The sequence below is a fragment of the Bombina bombina genome, chromosome 7, assembly GCF_027579735.1.
Source record: "Bombina bombina isolate aBomBom1 chromosome 7, aBomBom1.pri, whole genome shotgun sequence".
In the NCBI taxonomy this organism is placed as follows: domain Eukaryota; kingdom Metazoa; phylum Chordata; class Amphibia; order Anura; family Bombinatoridae; genus Bombina; species Bombina bombina.
Genome location: NC_069505.1, coordinates 522,886,125 through 522,908,175, shown reverse-complemented (window position 1 = coordinate 522,908,175; position 22,051 = coordinate 522,886,125). Strand labels below are relative to the sequence as shown.

The window sequence follows — 22,051 nt, the reverse complement described above, 5'->3', positions numbered from 1 at the left end:
ACAATCTTCTTGCTATATAACCGTGCTTATAAGGCTTCCCATTACTCCTCCTATATAACCTTTAACTCTATATAATCCCTCCCTATATCTACTCCTATTATTCCATATAATCCTCTCCATAACTCCTCATATTTCTCCAAATAACCCTCCCAATAACTCCTCCTATTGTTCCATATAACCCTCCCTATAACTCCTCCTATTGCTCCATTTAACCCTCCCAATAACTCCTCCTATTGTTCCATATAACCCTCCCTATAACTCCTCCTATTGTTCCATATAACCCTCCCTATAACTCCTCCTATTGTTCCATATAACCCTCCCTATAACTCCTCCTATTGTTCCATATAACCCTCCCTATAACTCCTCCTATTGTTCCATATAACCCTCCCTATATCTCCTCTTATTACTCCATATAACCCTCCCAATAACTCCTCCTATTGTTCCATATAACCCTCTCTATAACTCCTCCTATTGTTCCATATAACCCTCCCTATATCTCCTCTTATTACTCCATATAACCCTCCCTATAACTCCTCCTATTGCTCCATATAACTCTCCCTATATCTCCTCCTATTGCTCCATATAACTCTCCCTATATCTCCTCCTATTGCTCCATATAACTCTCCCTATATCTCCTCCTATTGCTCCATATAACCATCCCTATAACTCCTCCTATTGCTCCATATAACCCTCCCTATAACTCCTCCTATTGCTCCATATAACCCTCCCTATAACTCCTCCTATTGCTCCAGATAACCCTCCCAATAACTCCTCCTATTGCTCCATATAACCCTCCCTATAACTCCTCCTATTGCTCCATATAACCCTCCCTATAACTCCTCCTATTGCTCCAGATAACCCTCCCAATAACTCCTCCTATTGCTCCATATAACCCTCCCTATAACTCCTTCTATTGCTCCATATAACCCTCCCTATAACTCCTCCTATTTCACCATAAAACCCTCAGTATAACTCCTCCTATTGCTCCATATAACCCTCCCTATAACTGCTCCTACTGCTCCATATAACCCTCACTATAACTCCTATTGCTCCATATAACCCTCCATATAACTCCTCCTATTGCTCCATATAACCATCCCTATAACTCCTCCTATTGCTCCATATAACCCTCCCTATAACTCCTGCTATTGCTCCATATAACCTTCCCTATAACTCCTCCTATTGCTCCATATAACCCTCCCTATAACTCCTCCTATTGCTCCAGATAACCCTCCCAATAACTCCTCCTATTGCTCCATATAACCCTCCCTATAACTCCTCCTATTGCTCCATATAACCCTCCCTATAACTCCTCCTATTTCACCATAAAACCCTCAGTATAACTCCTCCTATTGCTCCATATAACCCTCCCTATAACTGCTCCTACTGCTCCATATAACCCTCACTATAACTCCTATTGCTCCATATAACCCTCCCTATAACTCCTCCTATTGCTCCATATAACCCTCCCTATAACTGCTCCTACTGCTCCATATAACCCTCACTATAACTCCTATTGCTCCATATAACCCTCCCTATAACTCCTCCTATTGCTCTATATAACCCTCCCTATAACTCCTCCTATTGTTCCACATAACCCTCCCTATAACGCCTCCAATTGCTCCATATAACCCTCCCTATAACTCCTCCTATTGCTCCATTTAACCCTCCCTATAACGCCTCCAATTGCTCCATATAACCCTCCCTATAACTCCTCCTATTGCTCCATATAACCCTCCCTATAACTCCTCCTATTGCTCCATATAACCCTCCCTATAACTCCTGCTATTGCTTCATATAACCTTCCCTAGAAACACTTCTATTGCTTTATATAACGCTCCCTTATCACTTATTCTATAGCTCCAGTTTAACCATTCTCTGTAACTCCTAGTGCTCCATACTTTCTCTCCTTTGTCCATTCAGCTATCCCTAATCTCCCTATTACTCTATACAACCCTTTTTATAACCCTTCCCTTAAATTCCATCTTTTGATCTAAATAACCCCTCCCCATAACTCCTCCCATTGCTTAATAGAACCCATAATCTAGCTCCTCCCACTGCTCTAAATAACATTAATTACTCATGTTTCACTATAGGAAGTTGGAGTTGTCATTTATGCTTGCGACAATTAAAGGAAAAAGCCTCTGCCTACATCACGCTGACCTAGAGGAACAGACAAATAAGCTACGAGGACAAAGAATCTCCCATTGCATCCAACAGCCTGCTCCTGCTCACTCCCAGAATCCTCAGCTTCTGCGATGCTAAGATTACTCTGCCAACCAAGAAACAGGAAGATGCATTTAAATGAACCTGACGCAGTAGACTAGCAAAACCGCACCTTGAAGTACTGAATATCCCTCTCATCCTAACTCATAATCCCTTTTTAATATGAATCTACCTTTTTTTAATTTTGTTGGGTGTTTTTTTTTGGGGGGGGGGGGTAGGAAGTTGTCTTCTTCTTTTTCATCTTTTTGCATTTTCAAATGCAATAGACATTTGGTTTCTTCTGTGTATAAGGCAGGGGTTGACAAACCATTTTAAGATTTGGGAGCCAGTAAGAATATTTAGGAATCAGACAGTGGTATTTGTATATAGATATATGGAGAATAACCCAACAAGTTAGAAGTCAGGGGTAAAATTGTAGTAGCCAGTAGCTCCTGGGTTTGTCAAGCCTTGGTATAAGGTGTATATGAGTGTGGGGTAAGCACAGGGGTGGAGAGAGGGTAGAAGATATTAAGACCAGATATTGTCAAGTGTAATTCATGTAAGGAATTACACACACTCACAGTTTTAAAATCAGAGCTTGGGACGGAAATTGGGATGTAACTGCATAGAAATTCGGTCAACAGTTTTGACCATAGTGCTAAGCAGAACTTCTTTGTTCAGTGATGTTCTAGAACAGTGTTTATCAAACGGTAAGAGAGCCAGAGATCTGCTGCCAAATTTTGAGAGCAAAAACTATTTTCAACCAAATAACAGGTCACTTTTGCCTATTTATACAATTATGTTTGTATAAAAACTCTCCCCAGCCTTAATATGTAATCTGTTTATGTTCTCTGGCTTTTTTTCCCTTTTCCCGCCTGTATTTTAATAGGCTGTAGTTTGTCGCCCTGAGGTCATTCACTCAATTTTAGGTCATGTTTATAAGTTGGTGATAGAAAGTAGCTTATATAATTGGCATTTCAAAGCTATCCGGGCAACCTGAAGGATCTTTGACTTTCTATTACAATTAAATGGGTATATGCTCCTGCCATGAGCAACTATCTAGCGGTAAACTAAGCACGGCACAGCCAGGGCATGCTACATTGCTGACCCAGATTTTGGGTCCTTGCTACTCAAAGGATCGTTATAGAATATCCGACTGTGAGAAGTTGGAATGTTAAATACTATATATTTTTGGTTAATTACATGAGAGTTCAGCATTAAGAACACACGTGTGCCATGTTAGCGATTTGCATTGCCTAGTGTGCCATGGTCTGAAAAAGTCTGAGAACCACTGTTCTAGAAAATCATAAAAGCTAAGTAGAAGGCTACGTGTTGACCCACACCTTGCACAACACTATACACTATTTGTAATCCAGTACAAACTTTGTCAAAGAAAGAAATCCAGGTAATCCTAGGATTACCCGGGTAAAGATGACATTACCCAAACGGCTCTAGGTAAAGCCCGAAGTAATTCAATTCCCCCATCTACACTATTTTTTTTGCCTCTGCCTAGGGAGTTGAAAGAGGGGGCCCTGTGGATTGTCTGGCATCCACCCCAAGTGAAACTTGGGGAATGGGGTTTACAACCCAGCGAGGCGGAAGCAAAAAAGATAGTGACGATGTGTGAATTACAGTGCATCGTATATATATGTTTGAAAACAAAACAAGGAGAGAGGCGCCGTATGTGTGAATCAATCAACAGCAGGAGAGGAGTACAAACAAGTGCAGGGTACTCACATTCTGTAGCGGCACTCCAATGTGCCAATAGATGCAGGCTGGTTTTCTCCGCAGGATCAGGAAACCCTGGAGGAGCGAGATCCACAGGTAGCATAGAATAATGCACTCAGCAATGAGAGTGTATAATTAAAAATAAGTTTAATACAAAATTAAAACAGTATTAAAAACAACAACAACTCGTGCTGTATTGTGCACAAACATATCATGCAACGCGTTTCACAATTCACACCGTTTCATCAGGCATCATATATCTCATTAACTTTGTTATATTCTTTTGGTGCATCTATTAACACTCTAGCGCCCCCTATAGGGTCCGTACCCTTTCTTTTTTTCATGTGTATATATATATGTTTGATGCAGTGACTCGATGCACCCTGAGAAGATATATCAAGTTACATCAGGCTTTACCCACAGCCACTTGGGTAATGTCAGATTTACCTGGGTAATGCTAGGATTACCCAATTTCGGACTTTAACCACCGCAACACATATACACACACACACATATTTTTAATTTCCACTTATCCAAACGTATATTGAGAAACATAGTTTTTTTGGTATTTTTAGAGGACTCTGCATCTAGTAGACCTGGGGGAACAGGCATTTTCTTGGAAGGTAGTGTAAATTTTGTAGCCATGCAATGGGAGTGGTTATATATGTATAAAACAAAACAAGAAAAGCAAAGCACTTAGCTAATTAGAAAGAGCTAATTAGCCAAATAGCTAGAGAAAAAAAAACACTTTAAAGCTCACTTAATACAGACTTCTAAGTCATTTTGGGAGTGGATGGTACCACTACTTTTGTAATCCTTAAGCCATTTTACCCACAGGGGTGTATCAATGTGTTCTATATTGCACTTGGGTGGAAGTGGGTAGTGTTGGATACTCTCTATAGGTTTAACTGAATGCGCAAAATAATGAGATGGAAAGCAGTACTCTGCCTGAAAACTACCAAGACCGAAAGTGGACATTTGATATTGCTATGATATCAAAATTGTAAAAAAACAAAAAAGTGTTTATTGTAAGGAATGTGAGATAATCTCCAAACGTAGGTGAAAGGGGAATGAACGGTGTATCTTCTTTACTATTGCTGTGATTTTATTGGTGCTACGTGAATTTAGGTATCCCAGCGTACCCACCAACACATTTTTTTATTGTTTGTCTTAATTGTTCATTAGTTACATCTCTCCTATACTGCTCTGTACTCAACTTATCTCTGCCGTCACTGAGTTTGGGAAAAATATCCAAGTTAAAGGGACAATCTACTTGAAAATGTGTATTATTTAAAAAGATAGATAATTCCTTTATAACCCATTCCCCAGTTTTGCATAACCAACACTGTAGTATTAATACACTTTTTTACCTATGTGATTACCTTGTATCCAAGCCTTTGTAGACTGCCCTCTTATCTCAGTGCTATTTACAAACTTGCATTTTAGCCAATCAGTCCTGACTCATAAATAACTCCACAGGAGTAAGCACAATGTTATCTATATGACACACATTAACAATCATTGAATAACTGTGAAAAACTGTAAAATTCATCAATATTAAAGGCGGCCTTCAAAATCAGGCTATGAGCCTACCTAGATTTAGCTTTCAACAAAGAATACCAAAAGAAGAAAGCAAATTTGATGATAGAAGTCAATTGGAAAGTTGTTTAAAATTGCATGCCCTATCTGAAATCATGAAAGTTTAATTTTGACTTTACTGTCCCTTTAATTTAAAGATACTGGACTTACTCCTATTTCGACATTTCTATCTTTATTGATTTTAAATTCTTCTGTCCATCACTTTACTGATATTTTATGTATATTGGAGCTAGAGCAATTCACTATTGCTTCTCCTTTTTATTAATATCCCCTATTCTTTATTTCTCTAATACCCTGTCCCTTTCTCATAAAATGTTTAGTTATTTGCACAGGTAACAAAAGACTTTTTTTCTATCTCCCACTCAGTAGCATTAAATTACCATAATTAAGAAGAATATTTGTATCAAAATGAAAATATTAAGATATGCTACTTATCAGTCCCGCTATATGATAATATAATGACATTCAAAGATAAAATATCATCAATATAACGTACCTTAAAGGGACATTAAACACTAAATAAATGATAGATAGAATGATGCATTTAAAGAAAAGATTAGTCTGAGAATAACATAAAGATGTATTTTTTAAAGTTTCATTGACAAAGTAAGGGTAAAGTTTTATTGTCTATAAAACAATGGGAGCTGCCATGTTGTAACTTAGGTTACCATCTCTGCTGTGACTAATTAGGGACAGTTATAAATAGCTCACTAGAGTGTGCAGCCAATAGCTGTGTAGAATATAACAGTGTTTCACACTTACAATCATCTCGTCTAATTGGCTATAACATGTCTATGAAAAATCAGCAATCACATGGATAATTTAACACAAGCGCTCTGAGTGGTCAGACAATATAAGCAATTTGTGAAGCACAGGAAAACACTTTGAGATTGTTAAAAAAAAATGTTACTGTTGTTATTAACATTTATAAATGGTCTCCCTGAATCAAAAATCTGTTTCCTAAAGGGTTTGGGTCTTCTAAGAGGAAAGAGTATTTATAACAAATGATGGTGTAGTAATGACAGGGACAGTAAAAACCTTGTAATTACAAGACATTTCTCTTGTCTTGCTTTAGGATAAAATATCAGCCAAATGTAAACATTTTTAAATAAGTTAACACCTTATTTGCTGCAATTGTTTTAGAAAAGCCAGACTCCACCTACTTATTTGAAGCAGCCAATCTGGTCTTTAATCTGCAGATAACAAGGCTAGCCAAAGTCATAAAGGGAATTTGTTTGCAGTTATCTGTTAAAGCCAGTTAAAGAAAGATATGTAGCCAGTTTAGACTGGCTACATATCTTTCTGTTATAATCAGCCTCTCTCTAAATTTTTCACAGGGGCTGCTTTGATTGACATAAGTTTTAGCCAATCATCTGCTCACCATGCGCCCCATGTTAAATAGGACCTGCACGCTCCTGTGCTCTGAACTCCCTAATTGAGATGGAATGCGCATGCGCAACTCTTATGCTACTTGCGCATTTGTAAATGAGAATGCGTCTTATTTACAAATGCGCAAGTAGCGTAAGAGTTGCGCATGCGCATTCCAGCGCAATTAGTGAGTTCAGAGCACAGGAGCGTGCAGGTCCTATTTAACATGGGGCGCATGGTGAGCAGATGATTGGCTAAAACTTATGTCAATCAAAGCAGCCCCTGTGAAAAATTTAGAGAGAGTCTGATTATAACAGAGTACCGTTACTGTAATAAAATTGAAGTTACTAAGTAAAAAGATGTTTTTTATATTATAAAAGCATATAGATGTGTTAGTTAAGGTAAGAGCTTCTAAAATATGTTGAACACTTGATACGAATTTACCATCACTTTAAGAACTCAGAAGGATGCATTTATAGCTCTGAGAATTACAAAAATCCACAATTACGTGAAAAGAAAGGGGCAAAATAAGTAGTTTAAGTAATACTAATAACTAATAAAGTATATTACAAAGTTGTTTTATTTATTACACATAACTAAATATTTTATATTAAAATCTCAAGGTATTTACTGTCCCATTAAAGAGACATGAAACCCAAAAAAATTATTTTATGATTTAGACAGAGCATACAATTTTAAACAACTTTCCATTTTACTTCTATTATTAAATTTGCTTCCATCTCTTGTTATCCTTTGCTGAAAGATTTATCTAGGTAAGCTCAGGAGCAGCAAAGAAACTAGGTTCTAGCTGCTGATTGGTGACTGCAGATATATACCGATTGTCATTGGCTCATGTGTTCAGTTAGAAACCAGTAGTGCATTGCTGCTCCTTCAACAAATGATACCAAGAGAATGAAGAAAATGTTATAATAGAAGTAAACTGTAAAGTTGTTTAATCCTGTAACGACTAAGGACGTGTCAGGCACGTCCTCCATTGGGTGTCAGTTAATGACTGAGGATGTGCATGGCACGTCCTCTGGGGTTTGAAGCGCTGGAAGCGATTGTGATCACTTCCAGATGCTTTCAGGGTATTGCAGTGATGCCTCGATATTGAGGCATCACTGCAATACCCTTTTTTACCCACCGATGCAGAGAGGGCCACTGTTTAGGTAGAGTATGCGGGGGGGGGGGGTCGCCGCATCATTTGCCTAGTGTTAAATTGTATGAGGAGGGAGTGGGAGTGAGGAATCAATATTTGGGGTGGGTAGAGTATTGAGGGGGGGCAGCTACACTACAGAAAATTTGGGTATTATTTAATTATTAACAAAAAAGGCATTTTTTTTAAACAAACTGGGTACTGGCAGACAGTTGCCAGTACCCAAAATGGCGGCAACTAGGTAGAGAGGGGAGGGTGATAGAGCTGTTTGGGGGGGGATCAGGGAGGTTGGGGGCTAAGGGGGGATCCAACACTGCAGAATAACTCTAATCAAATTTTTTTTTTTTTTTAAATTGCATTTCATTTTAGTACTTAAAGGATTACTTTCTGTTATAATTTTTAAGCTAAACAACTAACATATTAAAGTTAATAAACATTAATTAAAACCTACTGACCTATATTTTCTCCAAAACGAAGTTTCATAACGTTCTAAAAGTTATATCTTTTATTCGCCGATGATGTCACGTTATCCTGCCCACTATTTTCAGCACTGCATGTTCAAAATACTTAAACCAATAACTTTGTGTTTAAAGCGCCATTTTGAAACCTAGGTATTGTAAACGGATTGGTACAGAGCAAAGGATACCCAAAGAGTGGGTTTGGAAAACAATTAAATTTGCAGACAAGATTTCTGACTTTCAGTAGAAATATGTTAATGAAATGCTATTCATAAAAAGCGTATTTGGGGTAGTTAGTTAGTAACAGGCATAGAAAATATTTACTTACAGTGGCCCTTTAAAGTGAAGGTTAACTTACCTTCATGCCAATCGAGTATTTTACTTTTTGTACACAATCAATAGGAGTTTAATTCATCATTTTTTATTATTATTATTATTAAACAAGTTATCGGCGCTATAAATAGATTCCCGACGCTTTACAAATTCGACCCGTTTTTTTGTTATTTTTTTCATTCTTGATCACCCCACGTCATCCGCCTCCTTGGACGGCCCGATTTTCAATTGGACAAGCTAAAAACGTCATCGAGAGTAAAAAAAATAACCAAAAAACGGTCTAATTTGTAAAGCGCCGAAAACTTGGTTTAAAATAAGATTGATAAAAAATGATGAATTAAACTAAAATACTCGATCGGCATGAAGGTGAGTTAACCTTCACTTTAAGATGGCGGTGACAATTGTAAGGTACAGAAGGGAAGAGAGCTGTGTAAGGGGGGTCAGGGAGGGATCAGGGGGATGTGTCAGGTGGGAGGCTGATCTCTACACTAAAGCTAAAATTAACCCTACAAACTACCTAATTTACCCTTTAACTGCTGGGCATAATACAAGTGTGGTGCGCAGCGGCATTTAGCGGCCTTCTAATTACCAAAAAGCAATGCCAAAGCTATATATCTCTGCTATTTCTGAACAAAGGGAATCCCAGAGAAGCATTTACAACCATTTGTGCCATAATTGCACAAGCTGTTTGTAAATGATTTCAGTGAGAAACCTAAAGTTTGTGAAAAGGTTAACAATTTTTTTTATTTGATCGCATTTGGCAGTGAAATGGTGGCATGAAATATACCAAAATGGGCCTAGATACTTTGGGTTGTCTACTAAATAAAAATATTTACATGTGAAGGGTTATTCAGTGATTCCTGACAGATATCAGTGTTACAATGTAACTTTCGCTAATTTTGAAAAACAATGGTTTGGAAATAGCAAAGTGCTACTTGTACTTATTGCCCTATAACTTGCAAAAAAAGCAAAGAACATGTAAACATTGGGTATTTCTAAACTCAGGACAATATTTAGAAACTATTTAGCATGGGTGTATTTTGGTGGTTGTAGATGTGTAACAGATTTTGGGGGTCAAAGTTAGAAAAAGTGTATTTTTTTCCATTTTTTCATCATATTTTATAAAAAAAAATTATAGTAAATTATAAGATATGATGAAAATAATGGTATCATTAGAAAGTCCATTTAATGGCAAGAAAAACGGTATATAATATGTGTGGGTACAGTAAATAAATAAGAGGAAATTACAGCTAAACACAAACACAGCAGAAATTTAAAAATAGCTCTGGTCCCAAACGGTAAGAAAACTGAAAAAAGCTGTGGTCACTAAGGGGTTCAAAAGGTATATTCTACCTAAATCATGAAAGCATTTTTTTGGGTTTCATGTCCCTTTAAGGCTCGGCCCTCATAAATAATTGTGTTGTTTTTTTTTGGGAGGACTGTTAAAAGTTTTTACATTGCAAGGTAATTGTAGGTAAAATATATGCTGCAGTAGGCTTTATATAGTGTCCTTCTGAGGCAATATGAGGACTTATAAGGAGCAATATGAAGAACTATAGGGAGGAGTCATACAAAGTGATAAAGGGGGATATGTTATGGAGCAATAGGAGGATATTTATGGGAAAATGTTTTTTTTTGGGGGGGAGAAAATATACAGTGCAATTGCAGGATACAATGGAGATATTATATAAAATAATACAATGATATGGAGCAGTAGACGATTTAGGGAAGGGACATTTGGAACAATAAGAGGGATTGTATTAAGATACAAAAGTTATAGGGAGATGTTTATTGGTAAAGGATTCACAGGCAGAGCTTATTTGGAGCAATATGAGACATGATACAGCATTGATAAGCACAACACCAATACTGTATTTTATTTTTTCTAGAAGACATCTATATTCCTTCATCTAGATTCCAAATGGGTATTAACACATTTCTGATTTTATGTTTGTTCCACTTTGGGTCTGTGAGGTGCCTTTTAGTGTAGGTCAACAGGCAACTTTATTGGAAGGGTGTGTTTTTTTTAATGTCATGTGTCTATTGGGAAATCTTTGTAGGCCTTGGTTCAATTTTATATCATTACATCAACAAAATACTAGAGTTTCTTTTTTTTCAGGCAAATTCTGAAACAAGAAGAAGTTTCATTTGTTTTATTATACCATCAATGGAGAATAAAGGGATTCTCTTTTAAGCCCTTTCCTGTTGCACTCTGTATCAGGAATACAACTTCCGTACACTAAAGCAGCCATTTTCCCAATTTTCTTTCAAAATGGCTTCCAAGATTTCTTTTTTTTCTTGACAAGAAAATAAGTATTGTGTCTTTTGCCAAAAAAATAATAATACAAAGTTTAAAAACAGCAAGACCTTGAAAGTACATATTTAAACAAACAAAACAACACAAAACCGAATTTACCCGTGTTTTTATTCCTGTGTATCAAAAGACTGAAAAAAATATGAATTTGCACAGATGTACGCATTACTGCAAAAGGTGCTGCAAACCTTATGTAAAAAAGACAAGTTAGAGGAAAAAACAAAATAATGAAAAAAAAAAATTGTGGCGGGATTTGGACCGTCAACCATTTGATATTTGCCGATTTTAGGCTGTGTGTAATGTTTTTGTGCTATTTTTTTTATTTTGCCTTTTTATTTTCTTTTTGTTGCTTGCATTAGTGAGATGGATTGTTAAGGTGTGTTAATAAAATATTGGACTGAATGAAATATGTATCCCTGTGTCTTCATTTATGTGTAATTACAAAGTGCCTTACAGCACGAAACGCGTAGGATGTTTGCACTGTGAGCCTGCATAACTCTGTATGCTGTCACTACTACGAACAAGATAAAAGTACTTCACTTTAATTACCACGCATGTGGATCTACTTCTTCATATGTGTAATTACATACATATTAAAATATTTTTGTTATTGTTATTATTATTTATGATAATAGTTACTTTAATTTTGCATAAATATAAAGAGTTTGGAGAAAACATGATGCATAAAACCATTACACAAATAGAGAAGTATGACTTTGGCTTAGCAAAAGGTCTACGTATGAGACTATCTGAAAACAATATTCTGCATATAGGGAGTTCTGCAATTTAGGGCTAGGACTCTGATTCTGGAATATATGGAGACTAGCAGGGTACCTATGGATGAATGATAGGTGAGATGGGTTAATTTAGAAGAAACATTATTTAACTTGCCTGTAAGCAAGTTCAAAGGGACATTAAAGTCAACATTAAACTTGTTGACTGCCTAGGGTAGGAGTCAGCAACCTTGGCTCTCCAGATGTTTTAGAACTACATTTCCCATGATGCTTAAGTATCTTTAAAGTGCCATAAAACATTTTGAGTTATGTGCATATTCTAAAAGGGTCAACTGATATAAAACAGTGTGTGAAAATAAACTTGTATAAAAAAAAAAGCTTATAGGTATTTTAATCAAATTTCCAAAAATCTGCAATTACTTACACTTTAGTTTTCCCAAGTGAGGCTTGCTCCTCCCACCTTATCAGTGTCTTACTCCAAATCTTGAGATACCATGTAAATAAGTGTGCACTTAGGCCCTGATAGTCAAAGGTTCACCAGCTTGGAGAGAAATTGTAGTTCAGACTCTACAAAGGCTGAACTCAATGAATTTTCAAAAGAAAAAGGGCAGAACTTTCCAGCACTGCAAGATCTCTCTCATTTATATATGTGAAGCAGAGACAAGCCTAGTGCAATATAACACTACACTTAAACTTGTGCACTGTATTTTATATTACTATACACTTCAGATTGGGTCCTTTCATATTATTGCATTTAAAGTACGCTCAACAATATTAGTAAAAAAAAAAGTAAATGAAGGGCACTTTGATTGATTAAAATCAATGTAGATGCTAAAATATATAAATAATCACCATTTAATTTTCTTATACATTCCGCCGTTCCTCCACCCACAATGCATAGTCTATTTCAGCGTAAAATTATGAATCATGTTGTAGCCAATCGCAATGCGCCCCCTTTGGAGCAACGCATAGTCTATATCAGTGTAAATTGAGGAATCAGGCTGTAGCAAATCGTAACGCCACCCCTTTGGTGTCCAGCAAAGGGGGCGCTTTACGATTGGCTACAGCGTGATTCGTCATTTTACACTTAAATAGACTATAAGAAGATGAAACGGTGATTATTTATATATTTTAGCGTCTACATTGATTTTAATCAATGAGCGTGCCCTTTATTTATTTATTTATTTATTTATTTATTACAAATATTGTTGAGTATAGCTTTGCACTTTCTCCTTTATATTTTAATACATTTAAAATGTGATCTAGCAGTGATTTTACATATTCTGATTATGCTTTGAAAGTTTTTATTAACTTAGGATCATACTTTGTATATTACTGTGTATCTTCTACAAAGTACATTTTCTCCATTAAAAACTAAAACTGACACGTTCAGAAAGTGGGAGGGAGGGGGCAGTTCCCTGGGTATGTCTAAAGCTCTCTCACCAGTCTTGTGAAATTTTCTAAGCATTTTAAACAAGCTGGTCTCACTGATTTGCCTTGCCAGCTGTATGCCGGTGAGATTTGCTCAAAATTCCCAATACACTTATTTTAACTAACAGAAAAGTAATATATACTAAAATATAGACAAAAGCAAGTTAAATTGTAGTGAAAACATTTCAGTTTAATTTGGAATTGATGCAAATGGAGCCTTTATATTAGCCCCAGGGGTTCTCCAATTACCTTCTCTCTCCCATGTGAAATTTTGTATCTCAGAGAGCTTCATTACATTCTATGGAAGGCACCTGTCATCTCTCTAGGATTTCCAGGCTCCCAGCCCTTTTCTTAGATTCAGTGCGTTCTGCCCCTGTGAAGTCTGCACTATAATTTCTCTCCAAACTGGAGAATGTTTGATTATCTGGCCCATAGGATGTAATAAAGCACTCTGGGAAACTGAAGCCTACAGTTTTTCAGTTTTAAAGGGACACTGAACCAAATTTTTTCTTTTGTGATTCAGATAGAGCATGCAATTTTAAGCAACTTTCTAATTTACTCCTATTGTCAATTTTTCTTCGTTCTCTTGCTATCTTTATTTGAAAAAGAATGTCCAGAACCTTGGACAACACTTGTTTATTGATGGATGAATTTATCCACCAATCAGCAAGAACAACCCAGGTTGTTCACCAAAATGGGCCGGCATTTAAACTTACATTCTTGCTTTTCAAATAAAGATACCAAGAGAATGAAGAACATTTGCTAATAAGAGTAAATTAGAAAGTTGCTTAAAATTGCATGCTCTATCTGAATCACAAAAGAAAAAATTTGGGTTCAGTGTCCCTTTAATTTAAAGAAATACAAAGTGCAATCTAATTTTTAAAAGATTCACATAAATATACAAAGTATAATCCTAATTGGTTAAAGTTACACAGAAACTGTGAAGGCATAATCGGAATTTGTAAAATGACAATCCTAAATACACTGCTGTATACAAAATAAAATACAAAACAGAAAGTACAAATTGTAATTGCAATAACATTTAATCTGCAGTGTAAAGTGATATAAAATAGAAAGCACAAAGTGTAAATGCAGCAGAACTGTCATGCAGTGCTATATTGCACTGGGCTTCTCTCTCCTTCACATACAGAAATGCAGGGAACGCCCCTTGGAAAAGTAAAGCAAAATCTACCTTTTGAAAATTTCACTACAGATCTCGCAGTGCTGGAGGATCATTTTAGAATATCTCACCTGAGCAGAATGGTTTTGAATATTAGGGCCTTAGGGGCCGATTTAACAATGTGCAGGCAGACATAATCTGCTATAGCGGATCATGTCCGGCCCACATCGATAAATGCAGACAGCATACACTGTCGGGATTTATCATTGCACAAGCATTCCTTGTGATATGCTTGTGCAATGCCGCCCCCTGCAGATTTGCGGCCAATCGTATCCGATCGGGATGATTGCTGTCCGCCACCTCAGAGGTGGTGGATGAGTTAAAGGGACACTAAACCCAAAAATTTTCTTTCATGTTTCAGGTAGAGAATACAATTTAAAACAACTTTCTAATTTACTTCTATGAGCTAATTTGCTTCATTATTTAGATATCCTTTGCTGAAGAAATAGCAATGCACATGAGTGAGACAATCACACGAGGCATCTATGTGCAGCCACCAATCAGCAGCTACCAAGCCTATCTAGATATGCTTTTCAGCAAAGGATATCAAGAGAATAAAGCAAAATAGATAATAGAAGTAAATTATAAAGTTGTTTAAAATTGCATGTTCTTTCTCAATCATGAAAGAAAAAAACATAATTTATGTAAGAACTTACCTGATAAATTCATTTCTTTCATATTGGCTAAAGAGTCCATGAGCTAGTGATATATGGGATATACAATCCTACCAGGAGGGGCAAAGTTTCCCAAACCTCAAAATGCCTATAAATACACCCCTCATCACACCCACAATTCAGTTTAACGAATAGCCAAGCAGTGGGGTGATAAAGAAAGGAGTAGAAAGCATCAACAAAGGAAATTTGGAAATAATTGTGCTTTATACAAAAAATCATAACCACCATAAAAAGGGTGGGCCTCATGGACTCTTGCCAACATGAAAGAAATGAATTTATCAGGTAAGTTCTTACATAAATTATGTTTTCTTTCATGTAATTGGCAAGAGTCCATGAGCTAGTGACATATGGGATATCAATACCCAAGATGTGGAGTCTTCCACTCAAGAGTCACTAGAGAGGGAGGGAATAAAATAAAAACAGCCCTATACCGCTGAAAAAATAAGTCCACAACCCAAAAAAATAGTTTATTTTCAATTTTGAAAGAAAAAAACTTAAATCAAAAGCAGAAGAATCAAACTGAAACAGCTGCCTGAAGAACTTTTCTACCAAAAACTGCTTCCGAAGAAGCAAATATATAAAAACGGTAGAATTTAGTAAATGTATGCAAAGAGGACCAAGTCGCTGCTTTGCAAATCTGATCAACTGAAGCTTCATTCTTAAAAGCCCACGAAGTGAAGACTGATCTAGTAGAATGAGCTAAAATTCTCTGAGGCGGGGCTCGACCCGACTCCAAATAAGCTTGATGAATCAAAAGTTTCAACCAAGAAGCCAAGGAAATAGCAGAAGCTTTCTGACCTTTCCTAGGACCAGAAAATAAAACAAATAGACTGGAAGTCTTCCTGAAATTTTAAGTAGCTTCCACATAATATTTCAAAGCTCTTACCACATCCAAATAATGTAAGGATCTCTCCAAAGGATTCTTAGGATTAGGACATAAAGAAGGGACAACAATTTCTCTACTAATGTTGTTAGAATTCACAACCTTAGGTAAAAATTGAAAAGAAGTCCGCAAAACTGCCTTATCCTGATGAAAAATCAGAAAAGGAGACTCACAAGAAAGAGCAGATAGCTCAGAAACTCTTCTAGCAGAAGAGATAGCCAAAAGGAACAACACTTTCCAAGAAAGTAGTTTAATGTCCAAGAAATGCATAGGTTCAAATGGAGGAGCCTGTAAAGCCCTCAGAACCAAATTAAGACTCCAAGGAGAAGAAATTGACTTAATGACAGGCTTAATACAAACTAAAGCCTGTACAAAACAGTGTATATCTGGAAGTATAGCAATCTTTCTGTGAAATAAAACAGAAAGAGCAGAGATTTGTCCTTTCAAGGAACTTGCAGACAAAACCTTATCCAAACCATCCTGAAGAAACTGCAAAATTCTAGGAATTCTAAAAGAATGCCAGGAGAATTTATGAGAAGAACACCATGAAATGTAAGTCTTCCAAACTCTATAATAAATCTTCCTAGAGACTGATTTACGAGCTTGAAACATAGTATCAATCACTGAGTCAGAGAAACCTCTATGACTTAGTACTAAGCGTTCAATTTCCATACCTTCAAATTTAATGATTTGAGATCCTGATGGAAAAACGGACCTTGAGATAGTAGGTCTGGCCGTAATGGAAGTGGCCAAGGCGGGCAACTGGACATCCGAACCAGTTCCGCATACCAAAACCTGTGTGGCCATTCTGGCGCTACCAGCAACACAAATGATTGTTCCATGATGATTTTGGAAATCCCTCTTGGAAGGAGAACTAGAGGCGGTAAGATATAAGCAGGATGAAAGTATCAGCGCATCCACTGCTTCCACCTGAACATCCCTGGACCTGGATAGGTATGTGGGAAGTTTCTTGTTTAGATGAGAGGCCATGAGATCTATCTCTGGAAGACCCCATATCTGAACAATCTGAGAAAAAACATCTGGATGGAGAGACCACTCCCCTGGATGTAAAGTCTGGCGGCTGAGATAATCCGCTTCCCAATTGTCTACACCTGGGATATGCACCGCAGAGATTAGACAGGAGCTGGATTCCGCCCAAACAAGTATTCGAGATACTTCTTCATAGCTTGGAGACTGTGAGTCCCACCCCGATGATTGACATATGCCACTGTTGTGAAAATGTCTGTCTGAAAACAAATGAACGGTTTCTTCTTTAACAGAGGCCAAAACTGAAGAGCTCTGAAAATTGCACAGAGTTCTAAAATATTTATTGGAAATCTCGCCTCTTGAAATTTCCAAACCCCTTGTGCTGTCAGAGATCCTCAAACAGCTCCCCAACCTGAAAGACTCGTATCTGTTGTGATCACAGTCCAGGTTGGCCGAACAAAAGAAGCCCCTTGAACTAAATGATGGTGATCTATCCACCATGTCAGAGAGTGTCGTACATTGGGATTTAAGGATATTAATTGTGATATCTTTGTATAATCCCTACACCAATGATTCAGCATACAAAGCTGAACTTCCATGCACATAGCCACTGAAGAGAATGACTGAGACAGAAGGTGCCGGCAGGCTGCAACCAATTTTAAACGTCTCTTGTCTGTTAGAGACAGAGTCATGGACACTGAATCTATCTGGAAGCCTAAAAAGGTGACCCTTGTCTGAGGAATCAAGAAACTATTTGGTAAATTGATCCTCCAACCATGTTTCCGAAGAAACAACACTAGTTGATTCGTGTGAGATTCTGCTGTACGTAAAGACTGAGCTAGTACCAAGATAACATCCAAATAAGGAAACACCGCAATACCCTGTTCTCTGATTACAGAGAGTAGGACACCCAGAACCTTTGAAAAGATTCTTGGAGCGGTTGCTAGGCCAAATGGAAGAGCAACAAATTGGTAATGCTTGTCTAGAAAAGAGAATCTCAGAAACTGATAATGTTCTGGATGAATCGGAATATGAAGGTATGCATCCTGCAAGTCTATTGTGGACATATAATGTCCTCGCTGAACAAAAGGCAGAATAGTCCTTATAGTCACCGTCTTGAAAGTTGGTACTCTAACATAACGATTCAAAATTTTCAGATCCAAAACTGGTCTGAATAAAATTTCCTTCTTTGGGACAATGAATAGATTTGAATAAAACCCCAAACCTTGTTCCAGAAGAGGAACTGGCATGATTACCCCTGAAGACTCCAGGTCTGAAACACACTTCAGGAAAGCCTGAGCTTTTACTGGATTTACTGGGATACGTGAGAGAAAAAAATCTTCTCACAGGAGGTCTTACTCTGAATCCTATTCGATACCCTAGAGAGACAATGCTCTGAATCCATTGATTTTGAACAGAATTTATCCAAATATCCTTGAAAAACTTTAATCTGCCCCCTACCAGCTGAGCTGGAATGAGGACCGCACCTTCATGCGGACTTAGGGGCCGACTTTGGTTTCCTAAAAGGCTTGGATTTATTCCAATTTAAGGAAGGCTTCCAATTGGAGGCAGATTCCTTGGGGGGAGGATTAAGTTTTTGTTCCTTATTCTGACAAAAGGAACGAAAACGGTTAGAAGTCTTAGATTTACCCTTAGGTTTTTTATCCTGAGGCAGAAAAAAACTCCCTTTCCCCCAGTAACAGTTGAAATAATAGAATCCAACTGAGAACCAAATAAATTATTACCTTGGAAAGAAAGAGATAGTAATCTAGATTTAGATGTCATATCAGCATTCCAAGATTTAAGCCACAAAGCTCTTCTAGCTAATATAGCTAAAGACATGGATCTAACATCACAAATAAAATGATTAGCATGTTGCAGTAAGCGAATAATGCTAGATATGTCCAATTCTTGTTGCGCTAAATTCTCCAACCAGAAAGTTGATGCCACCGCAACATCAGCCAAAGAAATTGCAGGTCTGAGAAGATGACCTGAATATAAATAGGCCTTCCTTAGATAAGATTCAAGCTTCCTATCTAAAGGATCCTTAAAGGAAGTACTATCTTCCATAGGAATAGTGGTACGTTTAGCAAGAGTAGAAATAGCCCCATCAACTTTGGGGATCATTTCCCAAAACTCTATAGATTTTGCTGGCAAAGCATACAATTTTTAAACCTTGAAGAAGGAATAAAAAGAAGTACCTGTCTTATTCCATTCCTTAGAAATCATATCAGAAATAGCCTCAGGAATAGGAAAACCCCTGGAGAAACCACAGGAGGTTTAAAAACAGCATTAAAACATTTATTAGACTGAACGTCAAGAGGACTGGTTACCTCAATATCCAAAGTAATTAACACTTCATTTAATAAAGAACGCATGTACTCAATTTAAAATAAATAAGTAGATTTGTCAGTGTCAATGTCTGAGGAGGATCTTCTGAATTAGATAGATCCTTATCAGAAGAGGATAAATTATCATATTGTTGGTCATTTGAAATTTCATCAACTAAATGAGAAGTTTTAAAAAGACCTATTACATTTATTTGAAGGTGGAAATGCAGACAAAGCCTTCAGAATAGAATCAGAAATAAATTCTTTAAAATTTACAGGTATATTATGCACATTAGAAGTTGAAGGAACTGCAACTGGCAATGTACTATTACTGATGGACACATTATCTGCAAGTAAAAGTTTATAAAAACAACTATTACAAATGACATTCGGCGAGATAATTTCTACAATTTTATAACTAAAGACTTAGCTTTGGTAGAACCGATGTCAGGCAGTAATGTTCCAGCAGAAGCTTCTGAGGCAGGATCAAAGTGAGACATCTTGCAAAATGTAAGAGAAAAAACAACATATAAAGCAAAATTATCTATTTCCTTATATGACAGTTTCAGGAATGGGAAAAAATGCAAATAGCATAGCCCTCTGATATTGAAAAAATCAAGAGGCAAACATCAATGGGGTATTGAAATAATGAAAAAGTTTGGCGCCAAGTATGACGCACAACGTAACTAAACTTTTTTGGCGCCAAAAAACAACCGGAAATGACACACTCGCGTCACTAATGACGCAACCGTGTGAAAGGTCTCGGCGTCAAGTATGACGCCGGAAATGACGAACTTGCGCCATAGACGTACTCTTTCGCGCCAAAAAATGACGCAATAAAGTTAAGCATTTGTCGCACCCGCGGGCCTAATACTGCCCGCAATTTGTAAGAAGTAGTCAATTGAAAAAAGACTAAACCCCAGGTAAGAAATACATTTTATTTAAAAAAGATGTTTATATTCCCCAAATATAAAACTGACAGTCTGCAGAAGGAAATACATGAACCTGACTCATGGCAAATATAAGTACAATACATATATTTAGAACTTTATATAAATGCATAAAGTGCCAAACCATAGCTGAGGTGTCTTAAGTAATAAAAAACATACTTACCAAAAGACACCCATCCACATATAGCAGATAGCCAAACCAGTACTAAAACAGTTATTAGTAGAGAGTATATCGTCGATCTGAAAAGGGAGGTAGGAGATGAATCTCTACGACCGATAAAAGAGAACCCATGAAATAGACCCCCGTTAGGGAAATCATCGTATTCAATAAGTGATACTCCCTTCACGTCCCTCTGACATTCGCTGTACTCTGAGAGGAATCGGGCTTCAACAATGCTGAGAAGCGCATATCAACGTAGAAATCTTAGCACAAACTTACTTCACCACCTCCATAGGAGGCAAAGTTTGTAAAACTGAATTGTGGGTGTGGTGAGGGGTGTATTTATATGCATTTTGAGGTTTGGGAAACTTTGCCCCTCCTGGTAGGATTGTATATCCCATATGTCACTAGCTCATGGACTCTTGCCAATTACATGAAAGAAAGGTGGGTTGTATGTCCCTTTAAGGAGCAGCTGTCTTAAGACGACTGCTTCTTAACTTTTGTTTGCACCCTTATAATTCGGCCCCTTAGTCTTCAACAAAGGATACCAAGAGTTGTTTAAAATGGCATGCTCTATCTGAATCACAAAAGTTAAATTTTTACTTTACCATCTAGAGCAGTTAAAATATTGTTGGGAAAACCCAAATTCAGGCAATAAAGCATAATCATAATTTCTTCTTATAAAAGTCTCTGAGTATGCAAAAGATGTGGAGAGATCGGAGATGTGATGCGGAAATAAAAAAATAAAAAAAAGAGTTTAATCTCCAAATTAAATAGTGCATGTTCCAACACACAACATTAACTTGTTAAAGGGACAGTGTACCATCAAATTGGTTTTGCCTTAAAGGGACATGAAACCAAACATTTTCCTTTCATGATTCAGATAGAGAATACAATTTCTTCTGTTAAGTGTGATCAGTCCACGGGTCATCATTACTTGTGGGATATTAACTGCTCCCCTACAGGAAGTGCAAGAGGATTCACCCAGCAGAGTTGCTATATAGCTCCTCCCCTCTACGTCACCCCCAGTCATTCTCTTGCACCCAACGACTAGATAGGATGTGTGAGAGGACTATGGTGATATATTTAGTTTTTATATCTTCAATCAAAAGTTTGTTATTTTATAATAGCACCGGAGTGTGTTATTCCTTCTCTGGTAGAATTTGAAGAAGAATCTACCTGAGTTTTTCTATGATTTTAGCCGGAGTAGTTAAGATCATATTGCTGTTTCTCGGCCATCTGAGGAGAGGTAAACTTCAGATCAGGGGACAGCAGGCAGATTAATCTGCAAAGAGGTATGTAGCAGTTTATTATTTTCTGACATGGAATTGATGAGAAAATCCTGCCATACCGTTATAATGTAAACTCAGCCTTGAATGCAGTAGATGTAGCTGATATCAGGCTGTCATGTATGTATATTTTACACTTCAGTTTTCTGGGAAATGGTACTTCTCTGGCTTTTAAACTGTATACATAGACTTAACCTATTTTGCAGGGACTTGCAATAGGTTTTAAATGACAATTAATTATTGAGGTAAAACGTTTTTTTGCTGGCATGTAA

General features: G+C 37.1%; 1 protein-coding gene across 2 annotated transcripts in view; it reads left to right on the top strand.

The window, feature by feature from the left end:
* DPF1 (double PHD fingers 1) overlaps positions 1-2,167 on the top strand; it is a 102,948-nt gene extending 100,781 nt beyond the window's left edge. For both annotated transcript variants that reach the window (XM_053721800.1, XM_053721799.1), the window contains one exon: positions 2,097-2,167. In XM_053721800.1, coding sequence (XP_053577775.1) covers positions 2,097-2,167 — 71 coding nt within the window. The remainder of the gene's footprint in view (positions 1-2,096) is intronic.
* Positions 2,168-22,051: the final 19,884 nt, after the last annotated feature.